Below are 23,461 nucleotides of genomic sequence, written 5' to 3'. Positions count from 1 at the left end.
TCTGCTCAGTACAGACCTAAGTCTGAGAGAACACCATCACAAAGCACAAGCTTTATTTAAGGCATTCTTCTCACAACTGTGCCTCCTGAAAAATGGTACAAAAATTCACATAAACGCACTTTCTAAACCTGGTAGAAAGCTTTCCGAGAGGAGCTGAGACTGATGTAGCTACAAAAGGTGGTGTGATTATTTTAAAACCTTTGTATTGAAATAAATGATCTATGTCATTAGAGTTCAGGTGAGTATCAAGACAAGTGACCAAGTGAGTTTATGTGTATGATAGTTAGAAAGGAAATCATAGGTTCACTCACTTCACCACTTCCTCCCACTAATCGCTGAACCAGTTTTGGGTGGAAAGTAGACAGTATAACATGAAAGGAAGTGCATCCAGCGAATGCATTCAACACCAACGCAATTAAAGCTCAAAGACTCTCGAATATCATGTAAAAAAAAAAAATATATATATGTTCTCTCCAGGTACTCCGGCTTCCTCCCACAGTCCCAAAACATGACTGTCATGTTAATTAGCTTCTCCAAATTGTCCTTAGGTGTGAGTGTGTGTGTGTGTGTGTGTGTGTGTGTGTGTGTGTGTGTGTGTGTGTGTGTGTGTGTGTGTGTGTGTGTGCATGGTTGTGTGTCCTGTCTGTCTCTGTGTTGCCCTGCGACAGACTGGCGACCTGTTCAGAGTGAACCCCGCCTCTCGCCCGAAATGTTAGCTGGAGATGGGCACCAGAAACCCTCCTGACCCCACTAAGGGACAAGAGTGTACAGAAAATGGATGGATATATATATATATATATATATATATATATATATATATATATATATATATACAGTGGTGTGAAAAAGTGTTTGCCCCCTTCCTCATTTCCTGTTTTTTTGCATGTTTATCCCACTTAAGTGTTTCGGAACATCAAACCAATTTAAACAATAGTCAAGGACAACACAAGTAAACACAAAATGCAATTTGAAAATGAAGGTGTTTATTATTAAAGGAGAAAAAAAATCCAAACCATCATGGCCCTGTGTGAAAAAGTGATTGCCCCCCTCGTTAAAATATACTATAACTGTGGTTTTTAACACCCGAGTTCAATTTCTCTAGCCACACCCAGGCCTGATTATTGCCACATCTATTTTCAATCAAGACATCACTTAAATAGGAGCTGCCTGACACAGTAAAGTCCACCAAAAGATCCTTAAAAGCTACACATCATGCCGAGATCCAAAGAAATTCAGGAACAATTGAGAAAGAAAGTAATTAAAATCTATCAGTCTGGAAAGGGTTATAAAGCCATTTCCAAAGCTTTGGGAATCCAGCGAACCACAGTGAGAACCATTATCCACAAATGGCGAAGACATGGAACAGTGGTGAACCTTCCCAGCAGTGGCCGGCCTCCCAAAATTACCCCAAGAGCGCAGCGACGACTCATCCAAGAGGTCACAAAAGACCCCACAACAATGTCCAAAGAACTGCAGGCCTCACTTGCCTCAGTTAAGGTCAGCGTTCATGCCTCCACCATCAGAAAAAGACTGGGCAAAAATGGCCTGCATGGCAGAGTTCTAAGAAGAAAACCACTGCTGAGCAAAAAGAACATTAAAGCTTGTCTCAATTTTTCCAAAACACATCTTGATGATCCCCAAGACTTTTGGGAAAACATTCTGTGGACCGATGAGACAAAAGTGGAACTCTTTGGAAGGTGTGTGTCCCATTACATCTGGCGTTAAAGGAACACAGCATTTCAGAAAAAGAACATTATACCAACAGTAAAATATGGTGGTGGTAGTGTGATGGTCTGGGGCTGTTTTGCTGCGTCAGGACCTGGAAAACTTGCTGTGATAAATGGAACTATGAATTCTGCTGTCTACCAAAAGATCCTGAAGGAGAATGTCCGACCATCTGTTCGTGAACTCAAGCTGAAACGAACTTGGGTTCTGCAGCAGGACAATGATCCTAAACACACCAGCAAGTCCACCACTGAATGGCTGAAGAAAAACAAAATGAAGACTTTGGAGTGGCCTAGCCAAAGTTCTGACCTAATTCCTATTGAGATGTTGTGGTATGACCTTAAAAAGGCCGTTCATGCTCGAAAACCCTCTAATGTAACGGAATTAGAACAATTCTGCAAAGATGAGTGGGCCAAAATTCCTCCAGAACGCTGTAAAAGACTCATTGCAAGTTATCGCAAACGATTGGTTGCAGTTGTTGCTGCTAAGGGTGGCCCAACCAGTTATTAGGTTTCGGGGGCAATCACTTTTTCACACAGGGCTATGATGGATTGGATTTTTTTTCTCCTTAATAATAAACACCTTCATTTACAAATTGCATTTTGTGTTTACTTGTGTTGTCCTTGACTATTGTTTAAATTGGTTTGATGTTCCGAAACACTTAAGTGTGACAAACATGCAAAAAAACAGGAAATAAGGAAGGGGGCAAACACTTTTTCACACCACTGTATATCTGATTGGTCTCTTCAGCCTAATGCCATTGAAGTGAAAAACCAACAGCAAGACGTTTCATATCGCAACACATCACTGAATTTTAGGGCAATCTAATATGTAATACTCTGAAAGGATTTCATAAAATGCAGATTCTTTATCAACTAATTTGTCCACTTCAAATATTACAACTTCTAATTATACTTTTTACAAAATGGAAGGATAGGTTGTACAAAAGAAGATGCGAAAAATTCAAGTATAGGCATTTTTATTTTATCCGTCATGCATATCCTGAATGTAAATTAAATGTAATATTCCTGACTACCAGGAAAAAAAATATTGTCCGATCACCATTTTTTTAAAATTCCACAATCTTTGTAAGGTAATTGGCATACTGAAAACATTTTTTGGGGGAAAAAAAGTTTTTATTTTTGAAATATGATGTGTCCACTATAGTGGACATCAGAACCCCATACATTCGAAATTGAACCTTGATGGCAACCAGTTTTTTCCCAAAGAAAATATCCAAATATCAACTTAAGAGTAAATTTCACATTTACAAAACTGAGCACTGTTGCCTAGCAAGAAGGTTCTGGGTTCATTTCCCGGCCCGGGGTCTTTCTGCATGGAGTTTGCATGTTCTCCCTGTGTATGGTGGGCTCTCTTCGGGTTCTCCAGCTTCATCCCACAGTCCAAAAACATTTTCCGGCTGGGAAGGTTTGCTGTGAGACTGCTGAGTGTAAAAACTCAACTTCTGCGTTAACAAAAGCGACTTTGGAAGACCTTGCCCTAAAGAGATCTGTCCTTGAGGACGATTTGGCCAATTACAGAGAGCAAGCTCCGAGAAGTTTGATGCTTGAGAAGAGAAAGGACTCTGAAACCCTCACCTGTGTGCTACAGAGAAGAGCAAGAGAACAGAACATCTACAGTGCAAGAAGACCTACTGACATAGGCTATGTAAAATATGAGCAAAAATGTCCTGCTAAAAATTCTTGTCAGTTATCTTAACTGACAGCTTGTTAAGATTTTTGCAAGGTGTTTGACAAAGGTTTTAAGTATCGAACAGCAAACTTTCCCAACCGGAAAGGTTTGCTGGCCAGATGGGCTCATCAGGTCATTGTGGGAGTTTACAAGACCCGACCCATGAAGACAGATCTGGCCTCGAGAACGATTTGGCCAATCTCAAAGAGAAAACTTCCCCGGCTGGGGAAGTTGGTGATAAAAAAAAGACTTTCCCGGCTGGGAAAGTTTGCTGGCCTAATGGGCTCATCAGGCCACTGTGGGAGTATACAAGACCCGACCAGAAGCCTTACCTGACCATTCACACCTCCCCCCTCCGGGCTGCAGCAAAATTTCCAAGTCTTGACCGGTCCGCGGTAATAAAAAGGTTGGGGACCACTGCTTTAAACAACATTGCTAATTAGCAACTTTTCCTTAAATGTAGAATGCCACTACCTAATATGAATGGTAGATTTCTGAGTTAAACCAGGTTTCTTGGCACAGAGTCTGTTAACAAAGCAGAGAAACACATTTTATAAAGTAGATTCAATTTGTTCACTATGTGACATGTAAATGCAAATTCTTTAAAAAAAAAACAAACAAAAAAAAAACACTGTACCTGTAAAATTATTTAGTTTAGTAAATTTCAATTGCAGACCTTTAGAGTTCTGTAAAGCATCTTAGTTGTTCCAAGAATTACATTTTCTCTTTGTTTGTTCCTGGAATCTGCTGTAGTCACTTCTCCAGTTTGGGGGCTGCAGCTCCATGTGCAAGGACCACTGGCACCTCGTCTCTCAATGTCTCTATTTCCTCTTTGAGGCCTTCATATTTCTCAAACTTCTGCCTCTTCTTTTTGATATTGCTATCACATCGGATTGCAACATCTTTCTCTGTTGCATTCTTTTCTGTTTTGTTGGTTAGGCTTTACCAGCTTATAGGTCTGGAAGTCCCTCAAGACCTTAGTTCTATCAATATCCATCACTGCTCATAATTCTTCATGTTTTCATTTCGAAGTGAGTTTTCTATTTGGAAAGTGTTTTGTGCAGTTTCCTCTTCCTACTTAATGCTCTTCACCCAATATTTTTACTGTTGAGAGTGGTGCAGCAGTTACTGATGATAATAAACTAAATAAATTGTCATGTTCTGTAATGGAATGCACTGCTGTAACCATGTTTATTCAGTAAACCCTCATAAAAGTATTTATGACCAACAATAAAAAAATCAGCAACATATGTCAGAATCCTCAACAATCACTCTCCGTGGTGTTTCCCTCTTTTCCTGAGGGGACTTCTTCCCCATCCTCAGCAGATATTTACAATATGTCCAGATGTCTGGTTGCAGTGCTTAGTTTAGGGCCTTTTCATGTTTAGTCATTATTACTGCCTCTTCATATATATGAAGTGTCTGTAGTAAGCTTTTTTGTTCTTTATGAACATCATTGTGAGGTGCAGCCTAATCACACCTCCATTTTTATAGATATCCATAGATATCCATTTTTATAGATATACTATGATTTAGAAAATCCTGAATTCATCTGTGTTTTCTGTGTAATAGAAATTAAAGGTCCTGCTTTTCAGTCCTCTTGATTTTTTAAATATTTTTATTAAATTTGCCACCTCTTGGAATGAGCTTTAAATACGTATGTTTTTTTGTTTTTGTTTTTTTGATTTAATCCATTACTTCCATTTTTGTTCAGTGAAACTTAGCAAATGTTATCTTTAAGAAATATTTAACCTGTAAGTGAAGTTATTCCAACAACCACTGGGAGAAGGGTCCGTGTATTTTCAGGCAATTCATTTTTTTGTTTGAAATGAAAAATGAAAAAAACAAAAATAGACTCGTTTTTTCGTTTTTCGTTTATGAAACCAAAATCGGAAATTGGATTTGTTCACCCGAGCCACAAATTCAATTTCCGATTTTGGTTTGATAAACGAAAAATGAGTCTATTTTCATTTTTTCATTTTGCATTTCAAACGAAAAAATGAACTGCCTGAAAATACACGGGACGAGAAGGATTGTTTTCTCAGAGAGTTTGACTCTTTTATTGACTCTATTAGTACCGGAATTAAGTGAAAGGACAGAGATAACATGGCCCAGCCAGTGCACCAATACTGAGGAATAAATGATGCACAACCAAAGCTTTAGGTCCTTATGGCAGCTGCAATCCATCTGTAATTCATACACTAATTATCTTTCCTGTTTTACCCTGTAAAACATTTGAAGGTGGTTTAACTTGAAAATGAAAGTCCACCTGCTGCCTTGGAAAAGCAGTTTAAGTTTAATGAATTCAAAAGTTTTTGAATTCATTAATCTTGAATTGTGAGTTTGAATTTAATGCTGCAAATAAAACCAAACAATTATTTCCAATGTGCAAGAAAAAAACTGCCCCCACCTAGTTAAAGAGCATATTTCTCTATTAAGTTAAAATTAACTGCTTATTTGACTTTAGAATAATTTAAATTCTTGTTTCAAATTGCAAGAACAAAATTTCTGATCTGATAGTGAATTTTATTAAACATCACATTGAATTCTGCTCAAAAACATTTAGTGTGAACAGGACATTATCCTCAAGCATTAAAATAAACATTTGTCTTAATAACTTTATCTTTCACAAACTCACACATGCAGGTTCAAAATCTAAAATGCACTAAATGTATTTGATTTACAGAGTAGAAGATAATGTGGCTCAAATGTTTTACAATGAACTTGTCAAGTCTGTTTTCTGCATTTTGCTTCTGTGGCTATTGTCCATCCTCCACATGTTTTCTTCAGTTTACCTCAGGAATTGACATTTTTAGGCTCTCGTTTTTAACTTTTAATTATTTGTAAAGCTTAAGAAATTTGCCAGCCCAGTTATCTTTTTGCAGGGTAATGACAGTAAAAAAAATACCAGTTGCAAAATTCTACAACAATAGCATATATTAGTGTGCTCTAAATAGGCCAATAAAAAAGGCCTATTTTTTAGGGTTTGTTTCTAAATTGATAAGTATTTTGCTTGTTAATTGTGTTTTTGACTAGCTCATGTGTTCATAATGAGCATCATGTCATTTTAGTTGCTTCAGCATTGTTGTGGGACAAATGCTGCTATTTTTACAGGCTCATTAACAAAATAACTGAACAATCAATGAAGACGGATTCCTTCACAGCACTCACGCTGCCTATTTTCTGTCTGCTTGCTATTATTTGGCAAGTGTTGAAGATGTTTTACATTTGTTAGTGCATATGCCAATTTCTGTCAATAAGCAGTGGTTTATGAAGAATTACGGCTGTTTAGGAGGAGGAGGGCTTGTGGCTAACAGTGTGCCTGTTAGGTAGGAGGAATTGAGAAGCCTCAGTTTAGAACGTGTCTTTCTTTGGTCAGATCAAATGCCTTACATCTGGAACTCGAATACTTAATATGACTAAACAGATGTTTAAAAGGGAAGGTAAGGTCTGGCAGACGGGAAACTGAAGGTGTTTGGCTCACTTTTACTGGTGTATTGCTTCCTGTACCTACTGCTGCATGCCTGTGATCAAGCTGCAGTTAAAACAAACCCAAGAAGTTAATGTAACACACCTTAAAAACAAAGCAATGTATATAGAAGCAATGTATATAGAAATTGTTTATTCTGTTTCTGTATTTTATGACAAGAACAAATGGATAATTATTTGCTGTCTCATCAAAATTGTCCAGGATAAACAGGAGACATGTTAAAGCAAGCCTGTCTCTCCATGTAAACACAATGTATATAACCTTATTTATTTGAGACAGTATTTTTTAGCAATAACTCAGGGGTACCTTGATTCAGAATTGAGTTATCAAGTCGATATCTGTCGTTCTGAAACCGAAAACCCTGAGTATCACAGAACCGGTTAGGTTTGCTTACAGTAATTGCATGTTACTCAGAGCTTGCTAACCCTGCTTTATGAAACAGGGCTCTGGTGTCATGCTGCTTCTCAAGGGTTAAGATTTGTAGGTAATCATACATTTTCCATTTTTGATTGTGATTCAGCATTAACTGTTGACACAGATTTAATGTTTAAATACTGTGTATTTTACACATTATTGAACAAAATGTTTACTTTTAACTACCCATCCGTCCATCCATCCATCCATCCATCCATCCATCCATCCATCCATCCATCCATCCATCCATCCATCCATCCATCCATCCATCCATCCATCCATCCATCCATCCATCCATCCATCCATCCATCCATCCATCCATCCATCCATCCATCCATCCATTTTCTGTACACCTTTGTCCCTAGTGGGATCAGGAGTGCTGGTGCCTATCTCCAGCAAATGTTTCGGGCGAGAGGTGGGGTACACCCTGGACAGGTCGCCAGTCTGTTGCAGGGCATACTTTTAACTATTCATGTTATTTTGAATGAAGAATGCTGTAATATTGTGGAATTGTAGTGGCTTTCCGACCATTCATTTGAAGATTTTTTTTTCACCAGCCACCACTAGTTAGGACCCTTTTTATTCATTATTTACAGACTGTTTCAGACTCATATTCATTAACATTCACTGCTATCTTGATGGCACCAAGATTTCTAGTTCCCCTTAACCTAATTTTAGTCTTCCATTTCCCTTCTTTACCATCACTTGATGATTAAATTGTGGTACTCGTTCAGCTTTCTCAAATTTACAAGAAATAAAATATGCTCGCAGTCTTGGACTAACTTTCACATAGACCAAATCCCACACTCTTTCCATTAGCATTGACAGTTCCTCCATTCTTGCCTGCCCTTAGATGAGGAGTCTGGCTGTCATCCCTGTCAGTATTTGGTCTCACACAAGTAATACCACCTACACAGCATCAATCAACTCTGCCCTTTCCTCACTTCATGCTGCTGCCATCTTTATCCGTAGTCTCGTCATGTCACAGACTGAGTACTGCAACTCTTTACTTTTGGTCTTTGAAATTGGACGCAAAGACTTTCTTTCCAGATTCAGTCAAAACTGTAAACTTGTCTGTTTAAACTTTCTGACCATCTTTGACATAGACTCTGGTTGTTTTCTGCTGCAGGTTTTCCACATTGTTTAATTTTAATGATAGTTTATTCATTTATGTGATCTATAAGATGAGTTTGGGTCTCAGAAATGGACCCTCGACTGACTCAAACCGAAAAAGTTGCATCCGGTAACATTGTCATTGGTCAGTGCATTAGTTTTAGTTTCATGACATTAAAGGTGAACATTGAGACCTGTAACAAACAGACCAGAGCATCAAGCATCATTTTCTCACCATAATTATAATTGGTTAACATCTTGAGAATTAAATTCTTTATATAATCATATAGAACCATGGCTTGGTTGTCCCTATATATCAGAGAAGTCAACTCATGACCTTGGTCAACGGCTATTGCCAGTCATGGTTGTGGCCTCATATGATAATGCAGACGCATCAACTGCACTGTTGACACAATTAACTGAAAAAAGCTGATTAAAACCATTTTAATTGAAAAGCCTTGCTGTCAGATGAGAAATAACAAAGTTCACCTATGCTTACCTCTGTTATTACTACACATTTTTCTTTATGTGAAAAATGTGTGAATTACACATTTCTGTCTTTGGCAGTTGCCTAAGGGACCATTTAGCATACATTAGTTTTCCTTAAAGTAAAAGGGCTTTAGTTAGCAATTCTCATGTCCCAGAACAAATAACAAAACTGCTGACTTTTAAAGGCAGCTAACGAAGGAGTTTATCCCCAAGCATCAAGATGGCAGTTACCATAATAATGCATTATAAGATGAATTATACACGGCTCTCATATGCAACGTTTTTATTGTTTTTTACCTTGTGTTCATTAGTATTATTTTTACTTAACTATGAACTAAAGTAGTGATCTTACATAATTCAATTAAAAATTAAATTGTTTCTTTTTAAGACTCAAGTATAACAGATGTATGTATGTTTTGTTTTAGTGTTGTCATGTGTGTGCGCACGTGTGTGTGTGTTTTGTGGTTCTGGGTGTGTATGTACATGTCACAAAAATGATTGATGAGAAGCCTGGAGAAATGAGACAAAGCACAGGAAATTAAAAGACTTGTAGTGGTTTATGGAGTTCAGTGCTGCTGTGGGTCCATTAGCAGGTTTCAGATATTATATTATTACTATTGAACCCTTCTCTCTAACCTTTATATATATATATATATATATATATATATATATATATATATATATATATATATATATATATATATATATATATATATATATATATATATACAATATGAATAAAAGAAGTGGTGAGAAAACATGTTTTTTTTTATTGAAACAGTACAAACTGTAGCTTACATGCATTTGTAAAGTAAATAAAGTGCACCAAATACTCTTGGTGCACTTTATTTATACTTCTCTGAATAGTTTGATACCTTTTTAACCTTGACACTTAACATCTGAAGGAATCTAATCACTCTCCTAGAGAAGCAAGCAGTGAGTGAGCAAGGTGACAGTTGGATGTTACGATACTTGCGGATGAATATCGTTTTTTTTCTAGGAAAGAAAATATCGATATATATCGCAAAATCGGTATTATTACACAGCCCTACTTCATACATGGTTTGTGCTTTGCCTCTGAGCCCCCACAGCACCCCATATGTCCATCTTTCTTTAAAAATAAAGGTAAAGGTAATTTATTTATACAACACATTTTCAGCAACAAGGCAATACAAAGTTCTTTACATGAATTAAAAGGAAATACAAACAAAACGGCAAACCAAAAGAAAGAGCAAAAGAAAGAAAAGCTAATAATGTTGATCCAAAGTAAATAAATGCATATCCTATACAGGGTTGCTAGATAAGTATAAGAAACTATCCTCTGGTCTAATTCATTTTTTGGTTTGGAAGAATAGGAGTCTAAAAAGTAGTTGCTAAGGCAGTTTTTCTGGATTCCACGTTATAATCCCTGTTGTGGGTTGCTAAATAAGTGTAAGTATCCTCTGGACTACTGGGTTGCTAGATATGTATAAGTAAGCAATCTATGGACTTTTTAAGTATGTTCTAAATTTGTAAAAGTAATGAGTACTCCACAGTTTCTAAGTAATAATAAAAACAAAGTGATCCTGTTCTGGAAGAATTTTTTTAGATTTTTTCTGGTTTCTAAGTTTGTTCTGGATTGCAATAGTAGGAGTCTCTCTGCATAATAATCTAAAAATTAATCTAAGAAGTATAATATTGAACTAAATAGTGAGTACTCTACAGTTTCTAAAAAATAATCTAAAGAGTGACTAATCTAATTCCTTTTCTGGGTGAAAAGTGAGTACTTCACACTTTTCTAAATAATAAAATAAAAAGAGTAAAGGACATATTAGGGCACATGGCAACATTTAGACAAAACAAAGGAGAAAACAAAGTCATAAGTGAAGGCGGTGACATCACAGGGCCATGAAACCACATTGCTCAGCCTCCCGGCAGAAGTCCGATAAGATGTTGTTATCAAGGCATGTCCTTGGGAGCGCTCAGCTCCAAGCTGACAGGAGGGGGTTAGGTGGGAAGGAGTGTTATGTTTACATATCTTCAAGGAGATTGAAAAATATTCAGCACTTTCAAGGCAGCATGGGAAAAGCCAATTCAGATACAGAATGTCTTAGATCGGGTAGATTATAAATTTCTATCTTCCCTAAAGTATTTTCGATACATCTCAGTTCCCAGTAATCCAAATTAGTGGATTCATTCCACTAATTTGTGGGCATTCCACTGAACCAAAACTAGCAACTTCTCAGGTCCGTTTCTTCTCAGCAAGACTCACATCCAACTTGCGTCTCTGTCCACACCAACAGTCTGAGTGTTCTAGTTCGGCCACAAATTTGTAGATAAGCCAGGTATCTGCAAATTCCAAACAGCAAAAATCCTATATCATTAATAAATCCAGGGTGTGTCCCACCGGGTGTGTCCCCGCAGGACAAGAGGGCTCTCCTGTGCCCTGACTTCTCGTCGAGAAAATTGTATCAATTGCATTGAGAGACTGGTTAACCAGATCCATAATTTGTAGATTTGGAGGATGTGCAAAGAAAGGCTCCATAAATATAGAAAAAAACAGGACAAAAGAGAGCAAGCAGGGCAGGCAAGGGAGCAGAGGAAAAAAGTGTCGAGAGCGTGAGAGGAAACACAAGTGATTCTAGTTAGGTTATTTCTTTGTTTAGTCCTTCTAGTTGCTCTAACTCTGTGTTCTTTCATTGTTTCCCCTCATCTTTGTCTTTTTCTACTTTACCATGTTTTCTTTTAGCTTAGTGTTAGAATTATTTCCAGTTCCCTTATGCTACTTCCCTCACTCTTTTGTGTTCCCCTCTATATCTATATAGTTTCTCTGTGCCACTTTTGCCCTGCCCCTCTGCCTGGCTCCTGATCACCACTCTCACCTGCAATAAATTAGCTCATCAACCCTGGTTTTATCTAGCTTTCTACCTCCCAGCATTTAAGCCTCTCATTCTCTGCCATTACTTGTCAGATCCTCATGTCTACTCACCTCAGTTCTTTGTGTGTCCCTGGGGTAGAAACCCCATGTCTCCTGACTGGAGGTTCTTTTGGTTTAATTTTTGCTGAATCCTTGGATACCTTGGTTCTTGTCTTTTTTGTGTTCAGAGATTTTTCATTAAATCATCTAACTCAGTTGCTTCCTCCGCCTCTATGCATTTGGTTCCACATTTAAACAGCCAATATCATGCAAAGTCAGAACAGGAGCAGCTTGGATGCATATTTAGAAACGCTCTCAAAAGATCATGTATGGTGTTTTATTCACTAAGGAGAGATGTTGATTTCAAGGCAGTTTAAGAAGTGCTTATAGTATTCATGATCATTTGAAGGAAGTGAAAAGGTAAACTTTCCCAAATGGGGCCATGCCAAATGAAATGCTGGATGCTTAGAAATTTCAAAAGTGCATAGAATATATGTACATAATTCATGGTGTGTGCATCAGTTATTTATGTGGGAAAGGATGCTCAGAACACAAACACTGGTCTTCCTGTATCTCTGGAGGCACATGGTGGGTGTGCTCATTAACAAGATTCAGCTTTCTTCCAGTGGTGAAAAGTTTTCATGTTGTCATGATCAAAACACTTTAATCTACACAAACAGGGGTTGAACTTCCTTTTTATGCTGCATGTGGTAGTTTGATCTTAATTTTCTTATTCACTTCTGTCTCATTATTATCCCACTGCTGCTAACATTTAACCCATGAAGGAAATTGTTCACTTTCCTTCTGCTATTCCCACATAGCTCATCTGTTGGAATTTATTATTTTGTACGTGCAGCTTCTCCGGAAGCGGAAGTGATCTTTGTCCAGTTTTGAGGTTTTAATTCCTCTTCAGATGGTTTGGCTTCTAAACTGAGTGAAAATGAGAGCCAAAAATGTTTTACATTGGACATCTAAATCAGTCAGAAACACGTAAACGCATCAAACGTAATTTCACTCATGTTGTCTGAGTCATCCTACTGATCTTTTTTTCAGGTTCTTCATTGACTGCTAAAAGAAAAAGAACAATATTTCTCTTTTTTTGTTTTTGTGCCCAGCATTCAGTTTTAGATATTTGTATTAATCACAGTTGCTTTTATTGAAAACAGAGCATCTTTGTAGGCATCTTTACTCCTAGCTCTATGCCTCCATGTCAGTTCCTCTCCAGAAAGTAATAACACACTGGAAGCAGATTGCAGTAACCAGCCTTAACATCAGTTGTCTTCACATGTTTAATTTTGTGTTTGATCATCACTAACAACTTTCTAGTCGATGTGAGTAAAGAGTCAATTTTTCCAGAGTTGATCCTTTTTTCCCTAACATCTGTTATCCTCTACTGGGACCAACCCTGATTGATAGCAGTCCATCTTTTCTTATTAAGGCTTAGAGTCGAAAACGGTTTGTTGGCTTATGTTCACTAACTTGCTTTCTGAGAACTGACCACAGGGATTCAGTGCGATTCTGATCTGTAGGGTTTCATAGACATGGGTCCAAAATGTACTTGTTTTGATCTCTGATCCATTTTATCAATTTTACCTTGTGACATGGTGTTCTGTCATGCTAGAAAACCATGCTATCACCACATTATCTTTTGATGGGGGTTACTTTGGAAGTATTTTTTGATATCACTTTACATTCATGAAAATGTTCCTGGGAATAATTGAGAGTAAGACCACTCCTTTGGATAACATCAGGATTCTTATCCATCAGTGATGGGGACCACTAATGAATGAGTTAGTTGCGTTAACACTAAAGCACTAATCATAAATATTAGCTCTGCTAATTCCAAAGCACTATGTCATCATGGTATTTAGCGGAAGCTAAGGCTAAAGCGCTAACTTAAATTCAAGTGACTCGGTTATAGTCCGAGTATAAGAGACTATAACCCTCAAGCACCAATTCATTTTTATCATTATCATTTACATGCTCTATAATGATCTCTAAAAGTCTTGGAGAAGCACAAAACCAAGTAACTTATACACTGTTGCCAATTTTGTGACTTTTTAGTGATGGCCTAGCAACATTTTTTTCAAAACAGCTACTAGCCACATTTTTCTGTGCTATTAGACACTAGCAACAACACGTACAGCATCATAAGAAACACAGTTGCAATGAGCAGTACAGCTGCTCCCAATAACTACTTTCCTTGCTGAGGAGTTGGCAATGGTGCACTCTTTCACAGTACCTTTTTTCAGGAATGAAATAAAACATTGACAGTAGAGAATGAGATAGGAATAGAATATTTACAGTGGAAAGACCCACAAAAGTTATGAGTTTCATAATCAAGAGAAGCCTATTGATGGAGGAGAGAAGTTAGCTGATCATTTTATTCCATAGCAAAAATCAGGACTAGTTTTAGCCATAAAGGAACAATTTTAAAATTATACACCTCATTGTAGTTATTTTATCTGCGTTTCATCAAAACATATTTGTGTCACTACTGAGGCTTTTGGCCATGCCTGCAGGTTCTATGTGGGTTTCCAGAACAGCTTAGGTCCTCTGTCTCACCTGTTGTCTGGATATTGGTGGATGAACCTTTGAGTCCTTGTTTCCTGGGATAATTCTCTCTGGACATCCTGCTGATACTGGATCAGATCTCAATCCATGTCTAAGCAGATTTTGTGGTGTAAAGAGGTGTGCATTCTGAAGTAACATCCCCCAGGTTTATAAGGACCAAATGTTCCTAAGCGGAACAGTCATTAAAGCTGTCAATGGTTTAATGCTGTATTTGATTCATATAAAATTTAATTGTTGAACAAACTCTGCATACAGATAGACCATTTCCACTGTGAAGTTTTATCATGTGGCGATGTGCTATAAATAAAAAGCTCCTATTTATTTGATGGATGCCTGTGCATTTGTGTATAAGATAAAATTTAATGTTAATGGTTTATTATTTAATGTCCAATAAAAGGTATAAATAATAAGTGAAAATAAAGGGCACTAAACTGACAATGTGATTATCTTTCTTCATACGTTTGCTGACTGGTGCTTTTTTCTCTCTCTCTTTTCCGTTGCAGATGACAGACCTCTCTACATAATCAACCCTTAAACCACGGTCGCCACCGCGCCGCTACTCCTGCGTCTACAACTCAGAATGACAGACACTCTTCAGTGAATGGCGGCTCCACCCCCGAGAACTGATGTTTGAAAATGAGAGTGTTCATCTTTCTTTCAGAGGATGCTGACGGGACCTTTTTGTGGAGTGTTTTCCATCTAGTGAGGAATATTTCTCAGATGTGCAGGAAGAAAATGAATGACTGCTATCGTTCCTCTGGATGGTTGGAGCTCACTGGGTTATGAAAAGGCTGTTATCAACTGCAACCATCTTCTGCACAAGTCACCCTGGATTTTGTTTGTGTTTGCATCTGCATGGCATAAGTGGAAAAGCTTAACTGAACATATTTTCATTAAGGATAAAAAAAAAAAAAAAACTAAGCTGAGAACTGGCAATCATGTCTCAGTGGAGGCACCACTCAGAAACTTGGAGTGCTTTCTTTCAGACTGCCAGGAACAGGGGCAGGAGGATGGGATGTGAACCAATTAGAAGTTCACTGGGCATGGGCTTCTGGGTGTTTACACTAACATGGGTCGGACTGCTGCTTCTGCTGTGTCCTGTTGCCGTGTTGGCCGAGAAACTGGATGAGAATGACCCGGTGGTCACAACCGCCTACGGCAGGCTGCGCGGCATCAAGAAGGAGCTCAACAATGAGATCTTGGGGCCCGTCATCCAGTTTCTGGGCGTCCCTTATGCCACCCCGCCCACTGGCGAGCGCCGTTTCCAGCCTCCGGAGCCGCCAGCATCATGGTCGGACATTCACAATGCCACGCACTTTGCCCCAGTGTGTCCTCAGAGCATTGTGGAGGGTCGCCTGCCAGACGTTATGTTGCCAGTTTGGTTCACCAACAGCATCGATGTGGTGTCCACTTACGTTCAGGACCAGAGCGAGGACTGCCTCTATCTCAACATCTATGTTCCCACTGAGGATGGTGAGTAGGCCTGCAGGCCCAGCATTCAGGCCGGTTGTGGAAGGGCTGAGAGAAATAAAGCCACAACCGTCGCTTAGAGAGCATCTGTGTTGTTGGGAAGTGTTCAGTGTGAGAGTGCATCTGTCTGATAGTAGACAAAAAGCATGACCTTGTGCATGTTTAATGTGCATGCCGGTGTTTATCCAACTTGAGAATGTGAAAGTGATTTGTATAAGAGAAAGCAGTGTGCACATGTGTTGATGGAACTTTAATGTCCATTCACAGCTTCTCCCATCCTGTCCTGTCTGACCTTCTCTACATCCTCCTCTGATTCCACCGTCCCATTTCTTGATCCTCTTTCTCCTTATTGCCTTCACTACATCCTCCCCCCCCATGTCTGTACCACATCATAACGTATTGTGCTCTGCCACAAAGGCCACAGTTCATTAAACAAGACAGTCGTTGTCATGATCATCACTGATTGATTTTGCTGACTGAATGACTGGCTGACTGATAGACTGAATGCTGCTCTGATTGAGCCAGCGTGATTCATTCTTTCTCTCCTTTCCTTTGTTTTTCCTCTCCTTCCTCTCTAAGTCTCTTTCAGTCAATCAGCTCTGTGTGTTTGCGTGTGTGCGTGTGTCTGTGTGTGTGTGTGTGTGTGTGCATGCTGGCTCCTGTGTGCTTTGTGGGTCCAGGAGCTCCATGTTATTCTTTAGTTTTCTATTCATTTTACAGTCAAAAGAATATCCAAGGAATGTGCCAGGAAACCGGGCAAGAAAATATGTAAACAAGGAGGTATGTATGATCTAAATGTAACCTTCACTATGCCACAGAGGGAAGAAGGAAAACTGTGGGACTACGAGGAAGAAATGTGTGGTATGGCACACTGTACAGGGTGCAGCTATAAGCCTGAGATCAACAAATTATTCAGGGCATGACTCGGGGCGACCAGAGTGGGTCTTTGCATAAGTTGGAAAGTCAAGAAGTCAGAGTCAGTATTCTGACTGAATATATATTAAGGCTTATCAGAAAATATTGTTAAAGATTCAAAGAACCTACTTTCTTTTGATTCGTCACGTCTGATGAGACGTAGTACTGGGCAATAAATCAGTTTTATCAGTTAATCAAATTTTTGGTTTTTGAAGATTTTAGTTTGGGAAAATCTGGATTTTGTCCAACAATTTGAGTTTCAAATTGAAACTCAAACTCCGCTTGAGTTTCAGAGTGATGCCAGCTCACCCAGGGTGGCCACTTTGTTTAACAGATGTGTTTCACATGTTCATTTATTTGGACTTTAAATTCAGGTTTACTCTATGAGGGAGTATTAGGGTAAAACAAGGACTTTTTTTATTTTAATTACAAGTATAAAGTTGAAAATGAAGTCAATATAATACAGGAATTAAATCATTATATCACCAAAAAATAAAGTCAGAATATTCAGAGAATGAAGTAGTAAAATTATGAGATATTCAACACACAAAAAAACCCTAAAAATTCACGAGAAATGTTGATCATCTGGAAGGTAACTTTGTTGTTGGTTTTACCTACTAGAAATATTTTATTTTCTAACACATCAGCGTCTATTTGTTATCAATAGCAGGAATATTGAACCAATTGCACAAAGAAATAACCACACAAAACGAGCTGCTCATGCCAGGTCTATCGAGGTTTTTTTTCTTCTCATTACAACTTTTTATTGTAATTTGAAGACGTTTTTATGGTAAAATCGAACCTTTATTTTGCCAATAGTATTATTGTTATTAATACAACATTTTCACAATATAACAACTGGTCCAAAAGGAACTTTTTGAAAATATTTTTTTGTAATTTGTAATTTCTCGTTTAGAAAAGAAAGTGACAAAGAATAAAATAGAAAAAAAATGGGAAATTGGGTCCTATATAAAAAAAATCTGAGATTTTATTTTGACGTCAGTAACGCGTTACAAAGTAACGTCGGACAATTTATTTCAGTAACGAGTAATCTAACGCGTTGCTATTTCAAATCCAGTAGTCAGACTACAGTTACTTAATGGAATCACTTTGCGTGACTGTGCGTTAATATTTTATTTTGTTATTTAATTGTATTTAATCTATGCGTCTTGGGGAGTGGTCTCCGTTTTTATGCGACATTATCAGCAGCGACAGAAATGTAAATAATGGAGGGAGAAGGGAATTTTGTTGCTGTAAAAACAGGAACTATTTTGAGTTTCTGTCGCCAAGTCTGATTATTATAAGTGGCTTTGGGTTTGTTTCGTTTCTAAAATCGCCTGCAAATTTAATGAGTCGCGGGTTGCGCTTTTTGGGGCTCGTTTTTGAACGTGAAGTTACTCATTTGCGCTTGGAAATAAGCAGAGATACATAATAAATCCCAGAATTTGTCTGTCATCCAGGTCATTTTAGTTAGACTCTCCCTGTCCATCATTTCCCGGATGATCCGTCCTGCTGTATCTTTGATAATGTCAAGTTAATATATTACCTCTGAATTACGTCGAGCTTCACGGTGCGCTCCAGAAAACTGCAAACATCAAGACTAACATGAACAGCGCAATAAAACAGTCACGAATGGATGTGTCCGTAAAGTTGTGCAACTAAACACCATTATAATAATTAATATTAAGATAAGTGTCACAAATCTGTTCAGAAGGATATCAGTTGTGGAGCGGCAGCAGGAGATCTGTGCGCTGCGCTCTGACAACAAATACAGGGCCGTAACGCAGAACCTGGAGGCTGGGGCAGGGGGATGGGGCCTTTAAAATCCTTCTTAGAGTTTTCCAGACAATAGTGGAACAAACAAATTACTTTTTTTGTACTGTTGTAACCATTAAAAAATCTCCCCTTCAGTACAACCTTATAAGTGGAGACACATTGTTGATGTTTTATTATAAAATAACTTGCAATTAAGTATTGGCAAAGCTCAATGTAATTTTCACATGTGGCGGAGCGTTGTTGTCAGCAGCTGATGAAAGTAACTAAAATAGTTACTTTTAATGTAACTTAGTTACTTTGCAAATCAAGTAGTCAGTAATCTAACTAAGATTTTTTTTCAAGGAGTTATCAGTAATCTGATTAAAGTTACTTTTTCAAAGTAACTGTGCCATTGCTGTTTTGATGCTATATCGCCCAGCCCTAATCAGACCCTAAAGCCCTGAGTCATGTGTGGAAGTTGTCAACCTTTATGATGGAATGACTGCAAGGCTCAGAAATGGACGGGAGATCTGATTGGCTGCCAGATCTGAAGTCAGGAGGTGTGTGGTAACAGTGTGGTGGAATAGCATGAAGGAGAGCTCAAACAACAGCACACACACACACACACACACACACACACACACACACACACACACACGCACGCACGCACGCGCACGCACGCACGCGCACGCACGCACGCACACACAAAGATGGAGCTGTACGCAGTATTGAACAAGATGAGCTCAGGGTGGACCTTGAGTGTGTAATCTCCATTAAAAGAAAGCAGGGCTGTGTTCATGTTGGCTTGGTTCACTGTATCAAGCTTTGTTTCATCAAGATAATGTCCTGCACTGCTCTCTCTCTCTGTGTCTTTCTCTCTCTTGCTCTCTCTCTCTCTCTCACTCTCTCTCTCTCTCTCTCTCTCCATCTCAGGCAATCCCTCTCTCTGGATGTGAGGACATGTTGGAAGTGTGAGTGTGTGAGAGCAAAGAGATATCGACAGTGTCCTTGATTGGGTCTGAGTGTTAATGTCATCGTCTTGGCAGCGACTCATATTGTCACTTATTGTATATCCTTTAGCTTTTTATTAGGCAAATGCAAAGCAATCTGACTGGTCTCCCCAAATCCTAGCATCATTTATACTCTAACGTAGCACACACACACACGCACACACACACAGACAGAGAAGGATATTGATGTAAATTGGGAGATTAAAGAAGCTTACGCTGGATATTAGTCACACAGCATGGAAATCACTATTTAGAAACCAAGACCCATTCAACATCCTGTATCTTTTTACTTTATGATGAAAGGAGATTAGGGTTGAAAATAATGTCTAAGACGGGAAAAGGACAGTAAGATGGCAGGGCCTGCTGCCGAGGCTGTTGTTGTTTCCTTCCACCACCCACAGAAGGCACATAAAGACAAATAATCACTTGAAATTTCAATTTACCTCCAGTGGTCCCACACTGTAATGGATGTGTCATAAACTAAGCTGTGTGCAGGTGTGCTGCTCTCTTTGGCTCTGTGTTTCTGAGCTCTCGGTTTTGGAATCACAAACAGAACAAATTGATCAACTTTGTGGGTTTAGAGTGAAGATGCTCAGAGTCTGAGGGGGTGTGTGGATTGTGACCTGGAGGTCTAAACGTGCTCTGGCTCACACCAGAAGTTCGAGTTGGGAAGGAGATGAGGAAGCTCTTTTGGGGAGAACCAACAGAGGAGTTTCAGATATGCTCCGACTGCTTCTAATGGAGACAGTCAGGAGGAGAGCGCAGCGCTCACCTCTTCTTTCATCGTCTTCTAAAGACCTGAAATTATTTCCACTGGTACCTTGTGGTTGATATCAGAGTTTTCCCCAGTGTATTAAAGGCCTGGCGGCCCGCCATCCTTTACTAGTGCCAACTCCAGGCTAAGCCTTTCTTGTTTGTTTTTAGGAAAATAATAATTAAAATAAAAAGAAGTTGTTTTTTTGGGTTTTTTTTTTTCTTTTTCTTTTTAAGCCAGATTGCAAGCTTCTCTGTTTCTCTGAGTGCTTCACTGGCAGAGCAAATTTATTCCTAAAAGATATGTTTGTAGAAGATTGGTTTATGCATTTAAAGCTGGACCAATCACACCGCTGGCGCCTCTGTGCGTTGCCTTGCGCGCTGCAGTGAGGCTTCATTTTACTCAAACTGAACACACCTGTATGGATATTTACATCAACCCCCTGTGATGAATTATGATTCTTTCCAGAGTTTTTGATCAAGGCAGGACTTTAAACACCACTCAGGTTAGCTCAGGTTGCGCAGCTCTACGTGAACTGCAGGAATAACTTGTAGTCGCCCCTTCAGAGGTGCGTTGAGCGAGCAGTAAGAATGATTTATATTTGTGAACAAAGAATTTTTTGCTGCTTTTCCATCTCAACACGCTGCCCAGCGCCCGGCTCTGCATGCGCTGATAAAGTTTATCTATGTGTTCCTGGTTGGCCGGTGTATTAGTTGAAGACATCGAAACCCGCACTCTAACCCTAATTTAGCCATACGCAACTCTAAACAGGTGGGTTTTAAGTTGAGATTTAAAGGCACCTAGTGTTTCAGCTGTTTTACAGTTTTCTGGAAGTTTGTTCCAGATCTGTGGTGCATAGAAACTGAATGCTGCTTCTCCTCGTTTGGTTCTGGTTCTGGGGATGCAGAGCAGAACCAGAACCAGAAGATCTGAGGGGTCTAGACGGTTGGTACAGTAATAACAGATCTTTAATGTATTGTGGTGCTAAACTGTTCAGTGATTTATAAAGTTTTTTAAAGTTTTTAAAGTTTATTCTCTGAGCTACAGGGAGCCAATGTAGGGACTTTAAAACTGGTGTTATGTGCTCTGTCTTTCTGGTTTTAGTGAGAACACGAGCAGCAGCTTCTGGATCAGCTGCAGTTGTTTGATTGATTTATTAGTCAGACCTGTGAAGACGCTGTTGCACTAATCAATGCGGCTAAAGATAAACGCATGGATGAGTTTCTCTAGATCGTGCTGAGACATAAGTCCTCTAATCCTGGAGATGTTCTTCAGGTGATAGAAGGCCGACTTTGTGACTGTCTTAATGTGGCTCTGAAGGTTCAGGTTAGAGTTCATCACTACTCCCAGGTTTCGGGCTGATCGTTGTAATTTATGTATTCTGAAATTGAATCAAATTTAGCAGCATTGATCATCTCAATAAACATCTTTCATGTATCTATGGTCTGTGTTAAAATAGGAGCATTTATAGGGCCCCTGAAGACCTGGGGGCCTGATGGAGCTGCTGACTTAATTTGGATTAAACAAAAGTGCAAATAATTGATATTCATTTTAATTATATATTTTGATTTGTTGTTTTTAAGACTAGTTGTGGGCTTAAGTAATGATTCACTGGCAATGTTTTCCCATTATGTGTAATTACCGAGTGATATTTTTAAATTTCCTGTCATCTTAACATCTTTTAATACAAAAACACGTGGACCGCCTGTGGACCGCCTTGGCACCCCAACCACCGGGCTTAGCAGGTTTTCTGGGGGAAACCCTGTGATATCAATCATCAAGTACAAATCAATCTAATTAATATTTATTAGATGCTGTTCTTTTTTCAATTAATATATTTTTGTTGTCATTATACATGGCAAAGTCAAAGTATAAGAGGCTGTCCTTTAGGAAATAAACACAATAAAATAAAACAACAGACAATAGACATAGCTGCAGCAGAAAGGAAGAACTAAAACATTTTACACAGATTTATGCTTTGTGCTTTTTTATTTTAATTTTGCATAACCGTGGTTGGGTATTTGGGGGGTAATTTTCTTTTCAAGTTTCTCTCTAGAAACATTTCTGGAAAACAGCCATTTTTATTTCATCCGTGTTTGTTTATTATTGAGTTAAAAATCATATGTTATTTTTTTTCTACCAAGCAAAAATACTTTTCATTGATCACTGTCCCATTTATGTAAGTATGGCAGTTTCTTTGACAACTTTTCAGAAACAATTTAAATTGATTATTATTAATGTTGCTGCCAGCTTCTGACACTCCCAGGCTTGGATGATACAAACTTATGTATTAAAGACATTTCTATTCATATGACGGACGGGGACAAAAGCTTTTGATTAAAGCTAAAAAATATACTACCATTAAGGGGTTGAAATATTCAATAATTTATGAGGATTTGGGTTAACTCTAGCAGATTTGTTTAAAAAAGGGGAAATGCATAATATTTGCGGTGGAGAACAAAATGAGCAGATCCAAAAACATGTTGTGATCAGAGCTGTTGTCCTCAGTGCCATGCTGCATGTGTTACTACTGGTTTCTGTTTATTATAATCTGGTGAAGGTTTGGACAGAAGGCTGAAGGCCACCGCTCTGGGTCAGGGTGGGGGGCTTAGGGGCGTGTTTAATCCTGATGAAACCATTTGTTCCTTAGTCTTTACCCTTTTAGCACAGTTTGAGTGCAGAGACAGTGAGTTCCATCCCAACGGTGCGTTTTGCATGGCCACCTGCTGCGGGTGTTTCCGTTCTGCAGTGAAGTCGGCGTTCCATGCTATTGCACTATGCACCAGGATGGACTCCACTGAACTGCTGCAGATGTTCAGCTCTAGTTTTTGAGTTTCTTACCAGCTTGGTACCGGTTCACCACAATTTCACTGGATCACTATCTAAAGCATAATTTTCACATCACTTGGTTTGATGGTTCACCCTGTGTTTGTTTGAATAGCGGCTTCCACTTTCCCAGCCTGAACCATGGACGGCTCAGTGTGCTGTCACCAGACAACTCGGGAATAGAAACACAAAATGATATAGAAGTAGATAAGGGAACAATAGCTGTCCAAACTGACAGAATTGGGAAAGAGTGGTGTCAGACTAATAGAGCTGTTTTTCCTTAATCAAGCAGTTTCCAGACACTTCAGCAGTTCGTTCTCAGACTGCTGCTTTGTTGT

General features: G+C 38.8%; 1 protein-coding gene across 5 annotated transcripts in view; it reads left to right on the top strand.

The window, feature by feature from the left end:
- Window positions 1-23,461, top strand: part of nlgn1 (neuroligin 1) — a 385,565-nt gene that overhangs the window by 31,154 nt on the left and 330,950 nt on the right. For 3 of the 5 annotated variants that reach the window (XM_008407824.3, XM_017304370.2, XM_081606651.1), the window contains exons 2-3: window positions 14,897-15,866; window positions 16,584-16,643. In XM_008407824.3, the coding sequence (XP_008406046.2) occupies window positions 15,332-15,866; window positions 16,584-16,643 (595 nt within the window). In that variant the 5' untranslated portion in view covers window positions 14,897-15,331. The remainder of the gene's footprint in view (window positions 1-14,896; window positions 15,867-16,583; window positions 16,644-23,461) is intronic. The other 2 variants (XM_008407822.3, XM_008407825.3) reach the window with 1 other exon arrangement.

Source organism: Poecilia reticulata, chromosome 4, assembly GCF_904066995.2.
Source record: "Poecilia reticulata chromosome 4, P_reticulata-male-v2, whole genome shotgun sequence".
Lineage (NCBI taxonomy): Eukaryota > Metazoa > Chordata > Actinopteri > Cyprinodontiformes > Poeciliidae > Poecilia > Poecilia reticulata.
This window is presented reverse-complemented; position numbering and strand designations above follow the sequence as displayed.